This window comes from Canis aureus, chromosome 36, assembly GCF_053574225.1.
Source record: "Canis aureus isolate CA01 chromosome 36, VMU_Caureus_v.1.0, whole genome shotgun sequence".
Classification (NCBI taxonomy): domain Eukaryota; kingdom Metazoa; phylum Chordata; class Mammalia; order Carnivora; family Canidae; genus Canis; species Canis aureus.
The window spans coordinates 16,910,179-16,930,365 of NC_135646.1; the positions used below are offsets into that span (position 1 = coordinate 16,910,179).

The window sequence follows — 20,187 nt, forward strand, 5'->3', positions numbered from 1 at the left end:
ATTAAGAATATGTATGCTGTGGAGTGGACCTGAATGAGTGGCTCCAAATGTCAAACATAACAATTACATTGGAGATACTGCTGTGGGTACAACACAACAAACTGGTCCTGGCAGCGGATATCTGTAACACAAGAAATGAGTACCCAGAAGGAGAAATGTGGATTTAAAATAGATGATATTGGCCCTCACCTAAACAAAGATATCTTCTTATTATCTCCCCAAAATACATTATACAGCACACATTTTCTTTTGCATTTTTAATAAAGCAAAACTTGAAAATGAGCAGCAATCTTTTTATTTCCCCTCTTAGAAAATCTACAGTGACCTGCTGGCAAATAATACAGTGGAAGTATCCCAGAAGAGGCTCGTGGTTCATTAAAATAATCAGCATATTCCAATATGCATTCGTCCCTGAAATAATAACAGTTCACTTTCAATAAATTAATTATGGTTTTAATGAGTGAAATTTACATTTACATTTCTGTCTTAAGATCTTCATGGGAGGCAGCATCCTTGCCTGTACAGTTCCACTAAAGCAAGGCCTTTTTCAGAGTAGACCAGCAGCTGCTGACGGATATGCTAACATTCTGCTGTTTCAGAAAGAGACACATAGGATGGCACAAGGGGCCAGACAGCCCTGGGCTTGAAACCAAGCTCTGCCACGTTCTACTTTTGTCACCATGGGCAAATAAGGTAACCTCCCTGTCACTTGCAAAATGAGAAATATGATAGTACCCACTACTGTAAGAGAAGGCTAAATGACTTAATACAGCTAAAGTTATCAGAAGAGTGTGGTTGGCCCATAAGAAACAATTGTTAACTGTAACACTGGTCACAATCGGCTGACACAGGTGAGGGGAGCAACAGAGGAGACAGATCCTTCGGTGGCCTTCCCATGCACACACAACTAGCAGCACCGAAAAGCACACACACAGTTTTGCTTGGCTCTTCATAGATCCACTGGGAACCCTACCTCCAACTAGATACTTGGAACAAATGCTCTATAGCCTGGATGGGCCAGAATGTTGGACAACAAGGGGTGTTGCGGTCACTCGAATTGTCAGTATGATAGAGAGCAAAGCAGTAAATGCTTTTGGTTTGAATCTGTTTGTTGCAAATCTTTCTAAAATATACTAATCCTTTCACTGTCCCTAACTGAACTCCCTAAACACAATTTTGTTTAGAAGACTGAGGAACAGGCATCATTTCAAGACCATTGTTCTCCTGTAACACTCAAGATACTGTAGAGTCACAATGGAGTAACCACATTTTACTTGTCAACTGGCCCGATCCACTCAATCTACATTTCCCAAGTGCCTACCATGTGCCTGGAACTGGGGACTGTGTCTTATTTATTTATTTTTTTTCTGATTTTCCTCCCCCTTTGTGTCCTCCTTAAGAGAGTTCAAAAGAATTATAAGACAATCTGGTTAGTAAGTCCAGATTAATGAAGTTTCAGTATAATTATCAACCTGAAAAAGTTTAAAGGGTAAGTGAGTTGTACAGAATATGGAACTTGCTTTTTCAGGCAGCCTGAGTCCGATATACTCACGGCCATATATGGGACAAAAGGGGGAAAAAATGGCTTTTTCTCACTCTCATTGGTTTCTTTAGTTTTTCAAAACCATAATAAAAGTTCAACTGGCTCTATCTTTTTTTATTATGGTGCCATATTATCAGATAGATAGATAGACAGTCGACCTTATAAACATAGTATGTAACCCAATTATCAACAGAAATATTTGGGCAAAACTTTCCAGACTACTAAAATTATTATAGTTCACAGTTAAAATATTTAAATAAATTTTTCAGTTTCCTGCAGAAGAGGCCTTCAGTAATGTAAACTTAGGACCCAAAGTTATCTGCCTAACTAAACTGCTGTTTTCCCAGAAAGTTTTGCCCTAAACTTTTCAAACTGTCTCCTCTGTCAGCTTCAGAGAAAGAAACTGTAACAGAAAGCACCCTGTTTGCTTGGAAAATCCCTTAGCTTTCAAATAAAATTTTTTCTCGAGTCTTAAATTCCTCTCTAGTTAGCAGCAAAAATATCATATATTATTGATGGGATTAAGAATTTAAATTTTCAAAAGTCTCTTCAATTTGCTACCCAGTTAACTTGTACTTTTATAATTGATTTAATGATTTCATTGAGAGTGTCTAGGAATATTGGATGATAAAGAAGTTCTGTTCTACCGTCCCAGCTATAACATTATTTTTTTCCATGGCTGTCTTTTCTGCGATCATATAGCATTTTTATGTTCCATTATAGTATTTATCACAGTTGAAATTTATTATAATTAGTTGTGTATTGGTCTCTCTCCTCACTCTTAATCATGGACTTGTTGAGGGTAAGGACTAGATTGTGTTTTACTCATCTTGCTATTTCCCCTAAGAGCCTAGCTGCTCAATTAATGTTTGCTGAATTATTGAAGAGTTCAGGCCAAAAATAATTAAAAAGTCAAAAGTGAGTCATAGCAGAAAAGTATCTACCCCAAATCCTGTAAGTGAAAAAATTTCATACAGCTTCAATTTAACTTCAGGTTTAAAGGCATAATGGTGTAGCTCAAGGAAAAAAAATCCAGGGATGTCAAGTAGATTATATTAGTCCTCCAGATGATACAGAGAATATTAAAATTCATCAAAATACAAATCTTTCTTATATGCTTATAAGCCTGAAATTGGGAGTTTTCAACCGAAGTGGCCGACTAAAGGTGACCGTTCACAGAAGAAATGTGAAAAATCAAAAAGAAGAAAATAATTAAAAAAAAAAAAAAAAGAAAGAGAAAGTAAACACAAAACGGCAAGGATTAGCAGTTTATCTAAACAAGTACTGCCAGTTAGAAAGATACCTGCTTGTCAGATCTTCAAATGCACAGGTAGTAGGTAGGATTCCACAAAGGCCTCGAGAAGGCTAGCCTCCAGCCTATATCCTGTCTGAGTGGTACCTAAGATTGTCAAACACAGATCACATTCAAGACATTTCTATAGTTCCCTGGAAGGTAAAGGGGGATGGGTTGAGCATCCAAGGAGGATCAGGCTGGAAGATTATGAAGAAGGAGTGCAAAGAGATGAGCTCAACCAACTATTTATGGAAAAGAACAGGCCACCCCCAGCGCCCTCTTAGCTGTTCTCCCTGAAATTAGGGGTTCAGTTGTTTTGTTGCTTACTACCTGTGCATTTGAAGATCTGACAAGCAGGTATCTTTCTAACTGGCAGTACTTGTTTGGATAAACTGCCTGAAATATATTTTCAGATGTTCACCTGAGGTTCGAAGTACAGTTTGGGGCTACTTATAGGAACTGCAAATTGCTCGATGATAAAGATCCCTTCTTCATCTCTTTAAAAAATTAATCTCTCTGTCCTCAGAATCTTTTACAATACTTGAACATGGCGAGTACTTAACTGATTTTTTAAAATGCATCAATAGTCCATAAAGGGGGTAGTTTATATAATACTAATCTTATTAGCATGTTGCCTTAACTGAACCAACCAGCTGTATTCACTTAACAAAATGAACAAATCTACTCCCGTGTGTGCTGCTCACCAGCAGGCCCTGGCCTTCTGCCGGCATTTCAGGGCTCAAGTGCAGGGGAGGGGGCGAGGCCTTCCCCACAGGGTATCTCGCTCCCCCCATCCTGACATTTTTCTCCTTTCAACATTTCCCTCTTCCTTTAAGTACCCAATTTGCTTCATGAATATCTTTTTGTATAGTATGTAAACTGATGGTGTGCAGTAGTTTATTTAAGTTTCAAAAATGCTACTTTTCCAATCATCAAAGAATGGTTAGTAAATGCTGGAGGGGAGGCTGAGAAGTTTAGTACTGGGCACTATTAAACTTATATGAAGGGATGTCTGGGTGGCTCAGTGGTTGAACATCTGCCTTTGGCTCAGGGCATGATCGCAGGGTCCTGGAATCGAGTCCCACGTTGGGCTCCCCGCCAGGAGCCTGCTGCTCCCTCTGCCTGTGTCTCTGCCTCTCTGTGTCTCTCATGAATAAATAAATAAAATCTTGAAAAAAAACCTTGTATGCAAATTACCTATGTAAGTAACTGTCGGTCTCGCAAAGACACAGGTACACACAGCGATGCGCACAAGTCATGGCATGACAGATATTACTACAAACAGGAAAACCTTCAGCCAGCTAAGTTCTCTTAATACTAGGAAGATGCCCTCAGATGCCACAAAGTAACAAAAGGTAGGCACTACTCTGCTAGTCCCTGCCTGAAACGGTCTTTAGATGTAAACATTCCTATGTCATCAGTTACAAGGCAATGTAAAAATAAATGTGTAAATAGAATTGTAAACATATCTATAGAGTTTCGTGTTTCTGAATGCTCTAGAAAGTTGTAAAAAACATAGCATACCTCTTAATATGTGATATTTGGAGCTCTTCCTCAATTTTCCCTTAATTGGCACATCTTTAACAAAATGTGTTCTTCTCTCCCGCTAAGAAGCAATATCTCTAAGTATATCTTTGATAACTTGAATTTTCATCTTGGTTCATACACCACACTGGTTTATTATGTCACAGTGTTTTTTCTTTGAACTTAGGCAGAAGCAAGCTATGTGAGCTACGGTACTGTGAACCACGGTAATTGATATCGGCAGGAGGTTATTTTGGATTGATCAATGAGAGTTGCATGACTAGCTCCAGTAGAGTGTATTTATTTCCTCGGAATATTTTTCATTTGATGATATAAATTGGTCATTGATATTAGGTAACTGTTTTTATCTTAAGTCATATACATATTTGAGGCAGGGAATATTTTAGCATAATGTCAGCTTTCTTGGCATTGAATTTTTCTTTGCTGATGAAAAGAATTATGCTTCCTTAATAACTGTCCATTTCTTTACATTTTGTACAATGTTCTGGTTTCATTTAGCACCTTTCTTTGTCAGGCCTTCCTTGTCCAGCCTTTGAAATTGGAGAGGTAAATCGACAATGATTAGGAATAGAACTGACGTTTAAAAACTAGAAGAATTACATCTAGCTTTTAATCTGTGTAAAAGAAGGAACATATTCAATTTGGGTTTAATAATGTCAAAAGCAGCCCACTATACTCCTGAAGTACTTTGTTAAAGCTGGAATCTTATTTTTCCAAACTGGAATATTTAATGGTTATTGCAGAATTAAAAAAAAAATATGTATTCACTTATGAGTGCTAACAAAACTCAGCTCTAAAATTTAAAAGTCCAGCTAGTAAATTATCCTCTTTTGACTTTCTTATTACATCCAGTATGACCAGATTAAAAACATATGAATTACACACTATGCATTTCCTTGACTCAGTAATTTTTTTCTTAAACAAAGTCAATTCACTAAAATATCCTTTGATGCTCATTCAGCTAAAACCTCATACTTTTTTGCAAAGACACATTATTTGATCTGAAAATATTTTTAAGTGCCTGGAATATATATTTTTTTAGCACTTGAAACTTTCTCTGGCCATCACAGCTTCTATTAGGGACTGTGAAACATTTTAGGATTATTGAACAAGTATCAATTATGTCTGTATCCTTAGTGTCTATCTGAATTGGAAATGTGCCATCTTTTACATCTTCACTAATAGAATTTTTAATTAGCTGTTGATACTGTCAATAATAGAGTTCACTATTATTTTAAAAGATGATTTGTCTAAGCAACTCCTTATCTACTCATTTATTCTTTATTTTTTAAACCTGGTGCATATTATTATAATCAGGGTAATTTTTAAACAGAACACTATAGTTTCAAAAACAGGCAAGAATTTTAGGCAAAATATTTTAATACATATTTACTAATGCTTTTCCTACTAATTGTAAGGAGTTTATCAATTTTTAAAATTACATAAGTGACTTATTTTAAATCTGATATTCTTTTACACTTTTAAGTCAACCCACAACTTTACTAAATATCTTCTCTCTACTGAGATGTAAGGAAGTGAAACAAGTAGAAGTTACAATCTATGCCTCAAGAGAGTTAGGATCTAGACAAGAAAAAAACTCCATGAAATTGCAGGAGAGTATATAATAAGGAATTATCTTATAAGATAAAGACACTAATTTAATGGCAATGTGCACTCCTAATTAGGGACAAAGATTTTAGTAACACTGCCTCCCTGAGAGAGTAGCTCTATGGCATCTGGTATATTACAAATGGCTGTTGTCATTTTTCATGAACCTCCATTTCCATTACAGTTTTTTATGCTTGCCCCTGAAATATAATCTGCACTGTGAATTCTGATTGAATCGGCTCAACACACAGCACAAAAAAAAGATCCTCCTTTGCTGGAGAATAAGCCAAGGACAGTGTATCTCATCTATGCAATCAAATTCTGTATTCCCTATAAAGGCAAATCTTTCATTGTAGAAGGCTGAAATGAATGGTACTTAAAAATAATTTCAGGAGTGCCTGGGTAGCTCAGTCAGTTGAGCATCCAACTCTTAGTTTTGCCTTGGATAGTGATCTCAGGGTCATGATCTTGGGGTGGTGAGATCAAGCCCTGAGACCAGCTCCTCACTCAGCAGGTGTCTGCTTGAGATTCTCTCCCTCTCCCTCTGCTCCCCACCCTGTACTCTCTCTCTCAAATAAATAAATCTTAAAAAAAATGAATTTCAACATATTAAATTTAAGACACTGGAAGAGGATGAGGACAAAGGCCCAATTAAAAAACCCCAAACTAAAAAAAATAATAAAAAAATAAAATAAATAAAAAAACCCAAACTCTCTAGGTCCATAACACTGGCATTTGTTTGTGAAATGTATGAATTGCATTCACTTTTACTTACTCACTTGTCTCTCAGGATCTGGTTCAGTGATGGCGAAACAGGTGTTGATAGCCCTGATGGGCTGGCCTCTATGCCTCAATGATCCATTTCTACTGTTCTCCTGCCAGTTACAAACGATCTTATGCTTCTTGACACCACTTCATGGCTCAGGGGAAAGTCTTATTTTTCTAACTATACAGCTTTGTTGACCATTGATTTAGCCTATTCTGCCTGTTGGTTCCATTCCAGTAATTATTCACTTGAAAAATAAAATTAAAATCACTGCAGTACATTCATTCATTCATCCATTATTCAACAATTGCTTATTGAATGCCTACTCTGTGAAACGTAATTTATTAGGTGCCGAGAGAAACGGAACAACGGTTATGATGTGGTCCTTGACTCAAGGAAATTACAAGCTAGTAAGGGAGAGAGAGCATGTTTGTAATCACGAGCATCTACAATTCAATGCAGCAAAGTAACAGCAATAACGACAATGGCTATCTACTATGTGCCAAGCACTGCTCCAGATGCTTTAAGTATTTCATCATAGGTAAATTTCACAAGTGCTCTGAAGCTAGACATTATTTCTCCCTTTAAAAAAAGTTTCCCAAATGAGCAAGCTGAAGCTCCAAAGGTTTAGGGGAAAACATGCACAGTCACATGGCTAGTACAGAAGAGTCGGGCTCTAAATCCAATGCTATTTGATACTAATGCTCATTCTCTTTCAAGTATCTACTATCTCTAAGAAAAATGGTAAGTTCACCATCTATTGAACATCTCTATACCTGGAACTCTTCTGAATGGCTCACGTCAGTGTCTCATTGAAGCTTTGCAGCAGAATATGATGCTGCAATGGTTATGTAGCCATTTTGTAGTCAACAAAACTGAAGATTAGCAAAATTAAGTAACTTAACACCAGCCACTGAGTGGAAGAATTTTTATATGACTCAGGTAGTTTGAGAAGGTGTAATGGAAGAAGAGAGGTTTCACTGACTTTCCATTGATTTGGGCCAACTGAGGCAGGGGGAGGGCAGACAAGGACAAGGGAGATGATATCAGGAATGACACAGAGATGGGAAAGAGCTCTGGTCATCTCAAAAAGAAGAAACATCCCAGAGTGGTTGAGTATACGGGGCACCTGGGACAGGAGTAGAAAATTATGATTGGAAAACTAGTCTATATTCAGGTATCAGCCAAGGGGTTTGGACTGTATGCAGTAGGCAATAGAGAGCCACTGAAAGTTTTGGAGAGAGGAATGATCAAAGCTATTATTATTAATCACCTTCTCCAACCTGTTACACTTAATTTCAGCTTCAAGAAATCATGATTTCACTGGTTATTATGTGTTAAGTTCCTCCAAGAACACGAATGCTTACAGCTTCTATTCTAAACAGCCAGCTGTTATTATTGTTGTGTGTGTGTGTGTTTTAAAGATTCTTTTTAAGTGACTCTTGGAAAAGCAAACTTTTGTGCCATCGCCCAAATGACTTCAACCTCTTTAACTCTCAATACTAAAATCAAACAAAGGGCACAAAACAGAAGGAAGCAGGAGTCTGCGCCTGGGAAAGGGTCAGATTCCTTTGGACATCAATCTGAAGTCAACTTATATGTACTGTGAAGTCATTAAGTAATTAAATTACAGAGCAAGGACAGGCAGGTGGGAGAGACTGGACAGGGACGAAAGGGACACATTCGTTTTCTGGGTTCTGAATATTAGCAGACCAGACTTATGCCCCACCCCTCAATGTAATACATATAACAGAAATGCAAATGTGAGGATTTTGCGAATTTAATGACTGTGGTTACAAGTGTTTTCTGCAATCACGTGCCCTGTGGACTTGGAGAGGCTGGCAGTTACCCATGCCATTTGTGTCTCTCCACCCTGAATTTGTTTCCATGGCTGCCAAGGCCTGGCTGCAGCCAGTACTCTCTCGCTCCTGTGCTGCCATCTCATGCCAAGCTCACTATGCTTGAAGAGCAACTTCCAACTGGTGATCAATAAGAAATGAGGAGAAGCTTCTTGAATGGAAGTATCTGGCGTGAGTCCCAGCTGGGCAAAGTCTGAATTCAAGTTGGCCTTCTTCATCACGACAGTATCCAAATCAGCAACTTTCACAGATGGTGTGCCTCGGAGTGCTCTGGGCCCCCAAAGGTTACTGCATGGATTATCTGGGGTCTTGAATCCCCAGAGCGGGTTAGAAAATAACACTGGGCACCGAGAGTCAACCAGGTGCTCACCTCATAAATATTGCTTTTCACAAAAGTCTGAGAGACAGACTTCTCATTTAACAGATGAGAACACAGAGGCTTGAAGCAGTTAAGTAGCTTGACAGTGTGTTCATGCAGTCTGCCTTTAACCCAGTTAAAGACCCACCCCTGAGTCTTATCATCTTTCCACTTGGCCATACACCTCTCCTGGGCCACCACATAAGCCAGTTGGTCCCCAACATAGCTATAAACAACAATCACTTGAGAAATGGTTTTAAAATACACATCCTCAAGCCCAACCACAATACTGAGTATCTACAAGCATATTTCTAGCTATATCTATATATGTATATTATCTAGTTAACTATTTATCTAAAGCAGGGCTTCTCAACTTGGGCAAAAATCATATTTTGGGCTGAATAATTCCTTGTTATAGGGGGCTAACGTATGCATTATTAGAATGATGAGAAACATTTCTTCTGTTCGCATTTTTCATTTCCCAGGAAATTTGGATAAAGCACATTCAGTTTGGTGTTTGTAAATCACAGACCTAGGTTAGGATTTCTAAATAAAAAAAATGTGAAGGGGGGCAGCCCCAGTGGCCTAGAGGTTTAGTGCCGCCTTCAGCCCAGGGTGTGATCCTGGAGACCCGGGATCGAGTCCCTCATCAGGCTCCCTGCATGGAGCCTGCTTCTCCCTCTGCCTGTGTCTCTGCCTCTCTCTCTCTGTGTCTCTCATGAATGAATAAATAAAAATCTTTAAAAAAAAATGTGAAGGGGGGAAAAGCAGATTCTGGAAGATAATAGGTTGAATATCTTTTCTATTTGCATAGTTTGCAAACCTATGTGAACAATAACTCATCTTGGGCTCCAGAGTGGGTGTGTTGTCATGGATGTTTTCCAAAGCAGGATACAACATAGCGTATGTCAAAATATGAAATAAAGACGAGATACTTTAGAAATTCTGGAAACTGCTATTTGATTTATGGGTTTAATTTGTCCACATTTTTCAGAGCGCTTTTAAAGAATTAACTCTACTTATACACTGTCCAGCCCCAAACTGGTCCACAGTAAATAGTCTGGATTCACTTAAGTTTTATTTATTCAATTGTTTTTCTTTGAAAAAACTGAGCAATTAAAAAGAATTCTATCTGAATAAAATGCATAAAACCAAGGCCTTGAAGTATCACTATTACCATTTCATTTCATAATGATAAAAAGAGGGACTTTAAATATATCTTCTAAGTGGGTTAGGCAACGTCCCCATGAAAACAACTGATAGAATGGAAGGAAATGGGACTCTCCTTCCTAAATTCTAGCCACCAAATGGCCTTCCACTTAGTTACAGTCAGCAAAACTTTCATAGAAAATGCTTTCCTCAAGTTCTGCTTCTGCTGCATGGAACTGCCATTAAACTAAATATATCTATATCTCCGATTGGCATAAATTCAGTGAGTTACCAATTTTTTATTATTATTACGTTGAATATATTTTTATGTGTATATTAAGGCCAACCATCCAGATCAACAGAATTTAGAGCATCTTTCCAAGTGTTTATCAGATTAGGCATTCTAAACTTTTCTATGGGATCACTGTGGGGAGTTTAGTGTAATTCCTTGTCTGAATGTATTTCAACAGCACCACAATTGAATGCAATAATATAATATGTCACTCCAGGGTCTTTGAATATAAGAGTATCCTTTTAAAACACCTTTTTAAAGAGCTGGTGTACTTTAATCTTAGAAGTTTATCTGAATGACTATTGGAAAGCATGCCAGTCAAGTGATTCATTTTATGTATTAATCCAGCTCAGCTGACAAGTAGTTGCTAATACAGCACTTCTAACATTGATTCAAATTCCATAAAAGGATTTTGGCTCATAAAAAATGCTGGCATGGCATCAGGAATATAGGTGTTCCTATCTCTTGTCTATCGGAATATCGTAATGTGCCAAATTTTGCTGGTGACCACAAGCATTCTGAGAAGATGAGTGTTACAAAGACCAAATAAATGTATGGATATTAAAGCCACCTGCATCTCCCCTAGGTCTCACTCCTGCATCCCTCTAAAGGAAAGGTAAATCTTGAAAAAATGATCCTGCATGAGGAGTGGTAGGTGTGCCTTCCTCCCCTTCCCCCCACCCCTCTGTTTTTAATTCTTATTCTAGGAAAAGAGCTAATCTTTACCCTAACACAAGCATCAATAGTAATTACTGGGATATGGCAAATCTCTTTTCAGTCACTGAGATGATTAGTACTACAAAAAACAAAAATCTGACAGCTTCTTTCTGTTGGCCTAAAAGGAGAATGTGACCTTGTCCTGGGAAACAACCATCTACTAACATTTTTCATAACTTCCATGCAGTGATGATCTAATAAGAATCTAAAAGTAATTAACTGGATCTCTTTTAGCCAACCAAAGCCTTATTCAAATACACATTTTTGTCAGGATTCTAAGGGAGCCATAAATTGGGGCATTTTGAAAAACTGGGATCTAATCCAGTCCATGATCTGACGAGGGTTCAGTGGTAATAATAAATTGGGACTATTAAGACCGGGAACCATTCCAACATTTTATTTTGCCCACACCACAGGACCTAGCAAATTCTACTGCAAAAGACAGGGATATTCAGTGAGGAGTAAAACCATGCTGAATTAATCATTTGTATGTAATCATGCCAAAACATGGGTGTTTTCAACAGTTTAAATAGTGCCAAAGTTTAAGTTCAGTAAATAATTAATTATAGAGAGTCTCTTGGCAAATTAAAGAAAACAACCTTCTGGTTCTTTAATATGCACTCTTTTTAGGATACAATAATGACAATCCTATCAATTCATTTGTCGCTCTATGCATTTAGGAGTGCCATATTTATGTAGGTTATAGCTAAAATATTAATTCAGAACCTACTTTCCTTTTCCTTCTTAGAATACAGTAAGCATCTTCATTTCTCAGGATGAACAAATGTTGGATAAACGCTAGCCTTATTCTGGTTTTCATTTCAATTTCCAGTAACATAAAAATCTCCCATAATTAAATAAAATGCTGAGAGGTTGGGAATAGATTTTCACCCACTTGTATTCTGAAACTATAAATGGTTTCTGAATGTTTTTATTTCTCTAAGATGAATTTCGTTTATGTAGGGAACTTGCAGCTGCATAATTAAATCTTGGTTCACCAAATATCAAAAACACATGTATTGATTTAAACTAAGGGAACAGGCCACAAGCAGCTCAGCTGATAAGGCAAGAGAGAAGCCTCTGCAGCTCTTGGAAGGCTTCCTGAAGGAAAGAAAACTAAGAACCCTCAAGTCAGACACTGAAACCAATCAGCCTGCCTAAATCTTAGCCCCACTCTCACTTAGGCATTCCATGCAGGCCAGTTGTTGAAAACAAGAGCCATATGTTTTCATGCTCCTCAATCCTGAAGCTGGGGAAGCTGCCTCTTTGCCCCTCATCTCCTCATTTATCCTGCTAAGATTCTAATAAGATCTACAAAAACAACGTTTCATTCACACAGTAAATGAGTTCCCTTGCAAAATAAACTCTAACATGGTATTAAGAGTAATAGAAGATCTTAGAGCAAAAACTCATATGTTATTAAACTACATCCGCCCTCCCCCATTCTAGGAAGAAGTTTCATTTAGTGAAATTTCATTTCAGGGTCAGTAATATGGGACTTCAACGGGAGACAGCCTTTTGGTGTCAATGGAGACGTTTCCCCTCAGTACAATAATCATAAATAAATGAGGGGGACACTAATTTTTCTTTAACCAATCTTCACTTGATTTTTGAGAAGGTATTAACAATACAAGTACAACATGCATGCACTTAGGCTCTTTGTAGGTACAAGAATCTGGTTAATTTCACACTTTGGAGACGGTTACAGACGTAAGGTAAAGTCTTAGCATTAAACACCAAAAATACGTTTACTGATTTGTTAGGACAATCTCTTGCTTTCAGCTCACCATACTAATTTATATAATCAGAATGTTTGGAAAATGTTAATTTAATTTCACTTGATTAAAAAATTCTAGGGGAAATAATCTTTGAATATAATATTGGATTCATCCTTCTAGCAATGGATATAGGCATTTGGAACTAATGTTTTATTATGGCCAATCTCACTGAAGCATGAACAAAATGATGAGTTTATTTAAAACAGGGCTTCGCTGCAATGGGCTGTTTGACTTGTGTCAGGAGAGGACACATGCTTAGCTCAGGAAATCAAACACGAGACTAAGAAAATCCTTGCACGCAATTTTGAGCAAGAAGCTTGGGCTTATCCACTCAGGTAAGAATAGTGCATATACTACCACGAACCAATGCTGTATCACGTTCAAGAAAGCTGCCCTAGAAAACACAAAGTAAATGCTTCTATACTTGAACATATTTATAATATTTCTCAGACCCTGAGATCTGGGAAAATCCGAAGAGATCACCCAAGGACAATGCAGCATTAATGATACACAACATGATTTTTAGGTGGTGGTATGGGGTTTGAATGTAGATAGTTACATTAACTTATGTGGTTTTGCTTCTATATAATATTTTACTTATTTGAATATATAAATATAAATAAGACAATGAAGGTAATATATCAATGACTCAAGTTCATGAAACTCTGATCGAGTCCAATACTTTCCTCATGCATTAATCCTTTCTCATTGTAATCATCAGCGTCTTATTCGACATTTTTCAGTATCAACAAACTCACTCTCATGTGGCACTCTAATTGTTAGGATGTTTTTCCTTCTATTAAGTTGAAGACTACCTCTCTTAAAATGACTCCCCATCAGTATCTTCAAGAAAATAAATGAATGGATGAATAAGCAGAGAAAGACAGAGAGAAAGAGAGAGAGAGAGAGAGAGAACAGAATGGATGTAATAAAATACATTTAATTCCTCTTTTATGTGGAAGTTCTTTGGTCACGTGAAATCATCTAAGTCTTACCTCTACGGATTATATATTTCCAGGTCCTTCAGTTGTTGCTATTCTGTGTGTGTGAGAGAGGCAATGGGATATTCCAAGTGTGATCTGAGTAGTGTAAATCAGGAATTATTATTTCTTCCTTCATGTTACACATGAACTTCCAGTAATGTAGCCTAGGACTGGATTAAGTTTTTGGCAGGCACATCCTCATGTTGACTCATGCTAAACTTACCCTCAACTAAAACCATCAGGCGATTTTTTTATATATTTGGTATTAAGTCAAACGTTCCACATCCTGTGTTTGTACCGTTCATTTTTGGACCTAAAATCAAGACTTTACATTTATTCCTATTAAGTTTCTCTATGTTTGATTCAGTCCATTGTTCCAGATGATTCTGTCATCAACACATTATCAACCCCTGCAGCTTCTTGGCATTCACAATCTGATCAACAGCATTGATGCCAATGCTCAGCAGGCCAGAGTTAAAAATAAGTTTTGAAGAAAAACTTTTTTTTCTTGCAAGTTTATATTGATGAAATATTCATTAGCAATCTTTGGCTACAGTTCCTCAAATATCTAATAATTTTAGGGTTATGTCACTTGGTGTACATTTCTCTGTGTTATCCACAGATATCATGAGACAAGGAAATTCTAATGTCTGTGAAGTCCAGAGTCAGAACAGGGGTTTTCAGCCTACACACTACTGACTGTTTGAGTAAGACAACTCATTGTTAAGGGACAGGACTGTCTTGTGCATTGTAGAATGTTTGGTTGCATTCCTGGCCTCTACCCAGCACATTGAGGTAGCAATTCCTTTCACGTGCCCATTCTTCCTTCGGAGTTGTGACAATCAAAATGTCTCCAGATACAGCCAAATGTTTCTTTGGGAGCAAAATTGTCTCCTCCTGAGAACCACTGTTCTAGACTCTGTATTCCTCCAATTTAACCTTATACTTCACTCCAACTCCTATGGACATTTTTTTTTTTTTAAATTTTTATTGCTATGGCTATATGCTAAGGTTATTCATATATAGCACTAAAACCAATTCCTGATCAGGAATTAAATATGAAGGTACATTAAAATGAGATGTGGTGCATATTATAAGAAAAATAATGGGAGGAATGAAGATGGATAATATAATCCTAAAATTTAGAGTTGAGGTTAAATTAATCCTTAGGCAAAATAGTTATGAGGAAATTGAACCTTCAAACAGAAACTATGCGATTTTAGAGGTCATCTATAAGGACTTTTGTATCTGGATGCTCATCAAAGTCTTATTTGGAAGAGTGAAAAATTCAAACAGACTAAATGTTTGACAATAGAAGATAAGTAAGTTATGGTATATTGATCCTCAAATATGCATATTTTCAAAATATTATGACATGGGGAAATGCTCACAATTTAATGGTGTGGAAAAAGGGAGATATATGCAGCATGGCTATCAAGTTTCAAAAAATATATATAGTAAAAAGATCATAAAGTATTAACAATTATTTATGGAATTATGCATGATCATATCAATCTCCTTTATACTTCTTTATGTCTCCAAAAATTTTTTTAATGATTTTATTTATTTATTCATGAGAGACAGAGAGAGAGAGAAGCAGAGACATAGGCAGAGGGAGAAGCAGGCTTATGCAGGGAGCCCGATGTGGAACTTGATCCCGGATTCCAGGATCACACCCTGAGTCAAAGGCAGACACACTCAACCGCTGAGCCATCCAGGCATCCCATGTCTCCAAAATTTTCTTAATGAACTTATTGTTTTTGTAAGTTTTGTGTGTATGGATGATACCAGGAGTAAGCATTCCAAATTCTCTTAGATGAGTGAGCACTGGCAAGGGTTTCTCTCTTGTGGTAAAAAAAAAAAAAAAAAAAGGCCAGTAAGGTAGGATGCTTCAGAGAGGGCAAATGAGAAAGATGACAATATTTTTAGACTGGCTTATTCAATTCTCTAAGGGAAAAAAAATCTTTATGTGATTTTTCATAGGATAAGGATAGTTTAATGTTCCAATCAAATCCTGTCCCTTCAAGTCAGTGGTTCTCAGACTTTAGAATGCTGAAGAATCACACTGGGCTTGCCGATTAAATACAGATTCCTGGGCTCCAACTCCCAAGATTCTGATTCTGCAAGTCTGATGTGAGACTCAAGAATCTTATTTTTAACAAGCTCTCCATGTGATTCATTTTGATGCAGGTCGTCTATGGACTATACTTTGAGAAACACAGCTAGAAGAAGTCATATGGCTTTATTTAGATGAATATTTTTTTATTTAACGTTATTTTGGATAATTTTTTCTTGGTGATATACTAGGGTTGGTATAACCCCTAAGTGGTATATTGATTAACTGGCTTTTTAAAAACACAAACCCAATTTATTGCATTTGCCAATTTCTATGGTGTAAATTACTCCCACCATGACCAACTTTAAGCTACCCAGTGGTTTAACAACCAGCTCCCAAAATTCTTCTCACACGCTGATACAAGTTGGCTCTAGCACCATACAATATATATTTTATTTAATTATTTCAAATCCTTTGGGGTGTCTGGGTGGCTCAGTTGGTTAAGTGTCTGCCTTTGACTCAGATCATTGATCCCAGGGTCCTGGGATTGAGGCCCGCATGGGGCTCCCTGCTCAGCGGGGAGTCTGTTTCTCCCCTTCCCTCTGCCCTGCATGCTGGCTCTCTCTCCCTTTCTCTCATAAATAAAATTAAAAAAAAAATCCTTTGGAGAAGGGATATGTTAATGGAAAACTATTATAACTGTGACAGCTAGAATGAAACAAATAAGCATTAGGACAGTTTGAATCACCTTAAAGTAACAAATTCTAAAGGTATTAGAAAAAAAGACAACTTCGTGAACTTTTATACACTGTTTCTTATTTTATTCTATTTATTTCCATGGCCATGTCACAACGAGTAATACTCTCACTTTCTCTAAGGGGTGTGAGTTGGTTTTCTACAGATGATGGCGAGCCAAGAAATGGGACTCTTGGGTTGGGAGGAATGCCAAGTGTTGAGCCTCCACCTCCACCCGCTGTGGTCCTCTGCTCCTGAGCTGCTGAAATGCTCTTGGTCATTAATTCTGTAGGACCTAACCATAAATCAACTCCTCCAACTTCTTCCCCTCTCATATGATTGAGATAACTTTGTCTCTAAGAAACCCATATCAGATGTGTTTTACGTGTTCATGTGTGGGAAGTGGCCTAAGTGGAGGCTAACAGCACAGTTCTTTCAATATTTTGACCAGACATATTTTAAGAAAATTGGACCTGAAGCCTATATAACCAGCTGAGGTAAATTTACAACCTTGCTTTTAAGAACAAAACTCCCTCAGGCACCTGCTTCCTTAAGGCAACCCCAGAAAGGAAATGAACTCTTGCTTAAAGACAACCCACCTTATTTTATGGGTTATCAATTTTCTAGCTGGCACACAGTTCCCTAGCTACTAAGAGTAAACCCTCCCAACCCTAAGCAAGTATTGAGCTACAAAAAATATACAGTCTGCTTTCTGTCAAACAGCTCAGTTTCCTGAAGATGAGGCAAGGATGTGGTGCCTGGGTAAGTGAAGTTAGGGGAGCAGCAAAGATCTATGATGTGGACTCAACACCTAGATGTCTTTGCTGATAGATGCATTAAAATCTCAGCCTGAATTACATTTTACTTTACAGGATAAGTGAATCGTGGGCTACAGTGGAGAATTCATCTTCCCTGTTTTGGGGGGCAGCTCTGTCAGGTGAATAATAGTCAACAACAATGTAACACACTTGATTTCCTTTTAACTGCTCCACTGATCCTGGAAACAAGAGCTGATCAACGTCTTTAAAATGAGAAAGGACTAAGTAGGGTTTCTCTCCTTGCTATTGATCAAGTCAGCCCTCTCAATGGGAACAGACTACAAGACAGCAGTCAGACGTTAACAGTAGCTATTCAACTTGCTCTGTGCTAGAAAACAGGATGAATGAGTAGGATTTTCTTAGTATGTATTACTGGAGTATTAAAATAAGGACAAGAATGGACTCTTTAAAAACTGCAAGGGCTATTGTTACTAATAAGCAAGTGGCAAGTTGGACAAATCTGACTTTGTGCATGATAAAATCAGAATCAAGTACTTAAAATTATATGCTAGTTTTGTCATAATCTCAGTCTCTCTCCAAGATCCATTTGGTTGTGAAGGTGAAGAATTTTTCAGGAGAAATATGAATATTCAATGACATGTTTCAAAATCAGACATTTACACATCGACTTGGGGTAAGTGCCAGAGTTCACCTCAAAGATAAGTGAAGGGCCTCTTGTCCAAATGGAACATTAAGCTCCTCAAACAGGAGAATTCAGCCCTTGCAAACTGTCATTATTTCAGTAAACGAAACCGGCCCTTTAACAGATGGGCGACATACTTTGCAACTTGCTGATAGCCTAATAAAAGACACTGGCTTTTTAAAAATGAAGGACATGCACTTCTCAAATTACACCACCCAAATGGATTTAGCAGAATAAAATTAAGAAGGCATACAACAGCTTGACAGAAATTAGGAACAGACTATGGAAATTTGATAGTTCTAAACATCAACATCAAAATGACCTTTTCATTAAAAAAAAAAAAAAAAGAAACTTATTGTTTAAACCATAGGGAAAATATACACTGATATCGTCAAAACTGGGGTAGCATATTTTGGAATTATAAATACCAATATAATAAAAGCATAAAGTTAATTTCTTCTCCAAATATAATAAAAATTCCTCAGACAGGGAGGTTCCATTTATATCAGGTACTTTTCCTTGTATATTGGTCAAACTTTATGCTTCTTAAAATAAAATTTCTCCAGTTGATTGATGCAATAACCCAAACAAACACAGGTCATAGGCCCAAACAAAATCAGTAGCTCAGCATTTCTGCTCACCTTTCACGTTCTTCTTTCATTTTTTCCAGCTCTTCTTCCCTCAGGCCGCCATGCTTCAGAGTACCCTTCTGCTCAGCCTTGCCACCCCTGTCATCTTTCTTCTTTCCAAATCTAGAAGAATATGAAAGGGAAGATGATTGTTAACAATAACCATGTTCTTTTGGTGGTAAATTTAAAATATTTATAAGATGAACCATCAAACCATAATTCTTTATTCTAAGTAGTACAAAATCATTTTGCGTAAAATGGAAGTAAAATAAGATATTGAAAGAGGAAAAAAAATAGTCACTAAATTCCCCTCCTTTTCCTCTCTTTCTTCTAACCTTCCATCTTTCCACTGAGATACTGAATGTGCAGCATGCACAAAGTCATGTGGTTAAAGAGTAAAAATCTCAAACCATTAATTCACTAGAAATGAAAGAACTGAAAGGTTATCATTAATATATGACTAAAAACTGACTGAACTCCTAAATAGGCCTCCAGAGCTGCAAGTGGCATTGACATTTAAAGTTAAACTCATGAGACTAGATAATGATGGTGCTTCAAGGGACTTCATCAAACACTTAGTTTACTACTCTCACTTTACACATGAGGCTTTTGTCCTTGCTTACCCAAACCAATTCAGGGAAGGGCTGGGATTAGAATTTGCGGTGTCTCCTTCAGAGCCCTGTCTCCTTCACACAACATATACTCTCTCAGGTAGCCCCATCATCCTAAATCAGCCTAGGGTCAGTATGCTCTCAGAACTCCTCATGCCTGCGATATTTGTAGCTAACTGGGAACAGTGGCAATTATAATACATTGGTTTTTTTTTTTTCCTCCAGCTTTATTGAGGTATGATGGACATGCAACATTGTGTAAATTTATTTTATTATTATTTTTTTAATTTTTATTTATTTATGATAGTCACAGAGAGAGAGAGAGAGGCAGAGACACAGGCAGAGGGAGAAGCAGGCTCCATACACCGCGAGCCTGATGTGGGATTCGATCCTGGGTCTCCAGGATCACGCCCTGGGCCAAAGGCAGGTGCCAAACCGCTGCGCCACCCAGGGATCCCCATTGTGTAAATTTAATGTGTACCACTGTTGATTTGATACATTTCTAAGTTGCAAAATGATTCCTACCACAGTATTAGCTACCACTTTCATCCCATCACATAGTCACTATTGTTTTTTTGTAGTGAGAGCATTTAAGATCTAATCTCAGTAACACTCAAATATAGAATAGATTTTTATTAGCTACAATCACCATGCTGTACATTGGATCTGAAACTTATTCGTTTTATAACTGGAAGTTTTTGCCTTTTGACCCAAATCTCCCCATTTCCCCCTCTCCCCAATGCCTGGTAACCACTGCTCTACTATTTCTCTGAATTTGTCTTTTTCAGCCTGCACAGTGTATA

General features: G+C 37.4%; 1 protein-coding gene across 5 annotated transcripts in view; it reads right to left on the reverse strand.

Annotated features, from left to right (window-relative positions):
- PARD3B (par-3 family cell polarity regulator beta) overlaps window positions 1-20,187 on the reverse strand; it is a 979,753-nt gene that overhangs the window by 178,161 nt on the left and 781,405 nt on the right. For all 5 annotated transcript variants that reach the window (XM_077885333.1, XM_077885331.1, XM_077885334.1 and 2 more), the window contains one exon: window positions 18,786-18,896. In XM_077885333.1, coding sequence (XP_077741459.1) covers window positions 18,786-18,896 — 111 coding nt within the window. The remainder of the gene's footprint in view (window positions 1-18,785; window positions 18,897-20,187) is intronic.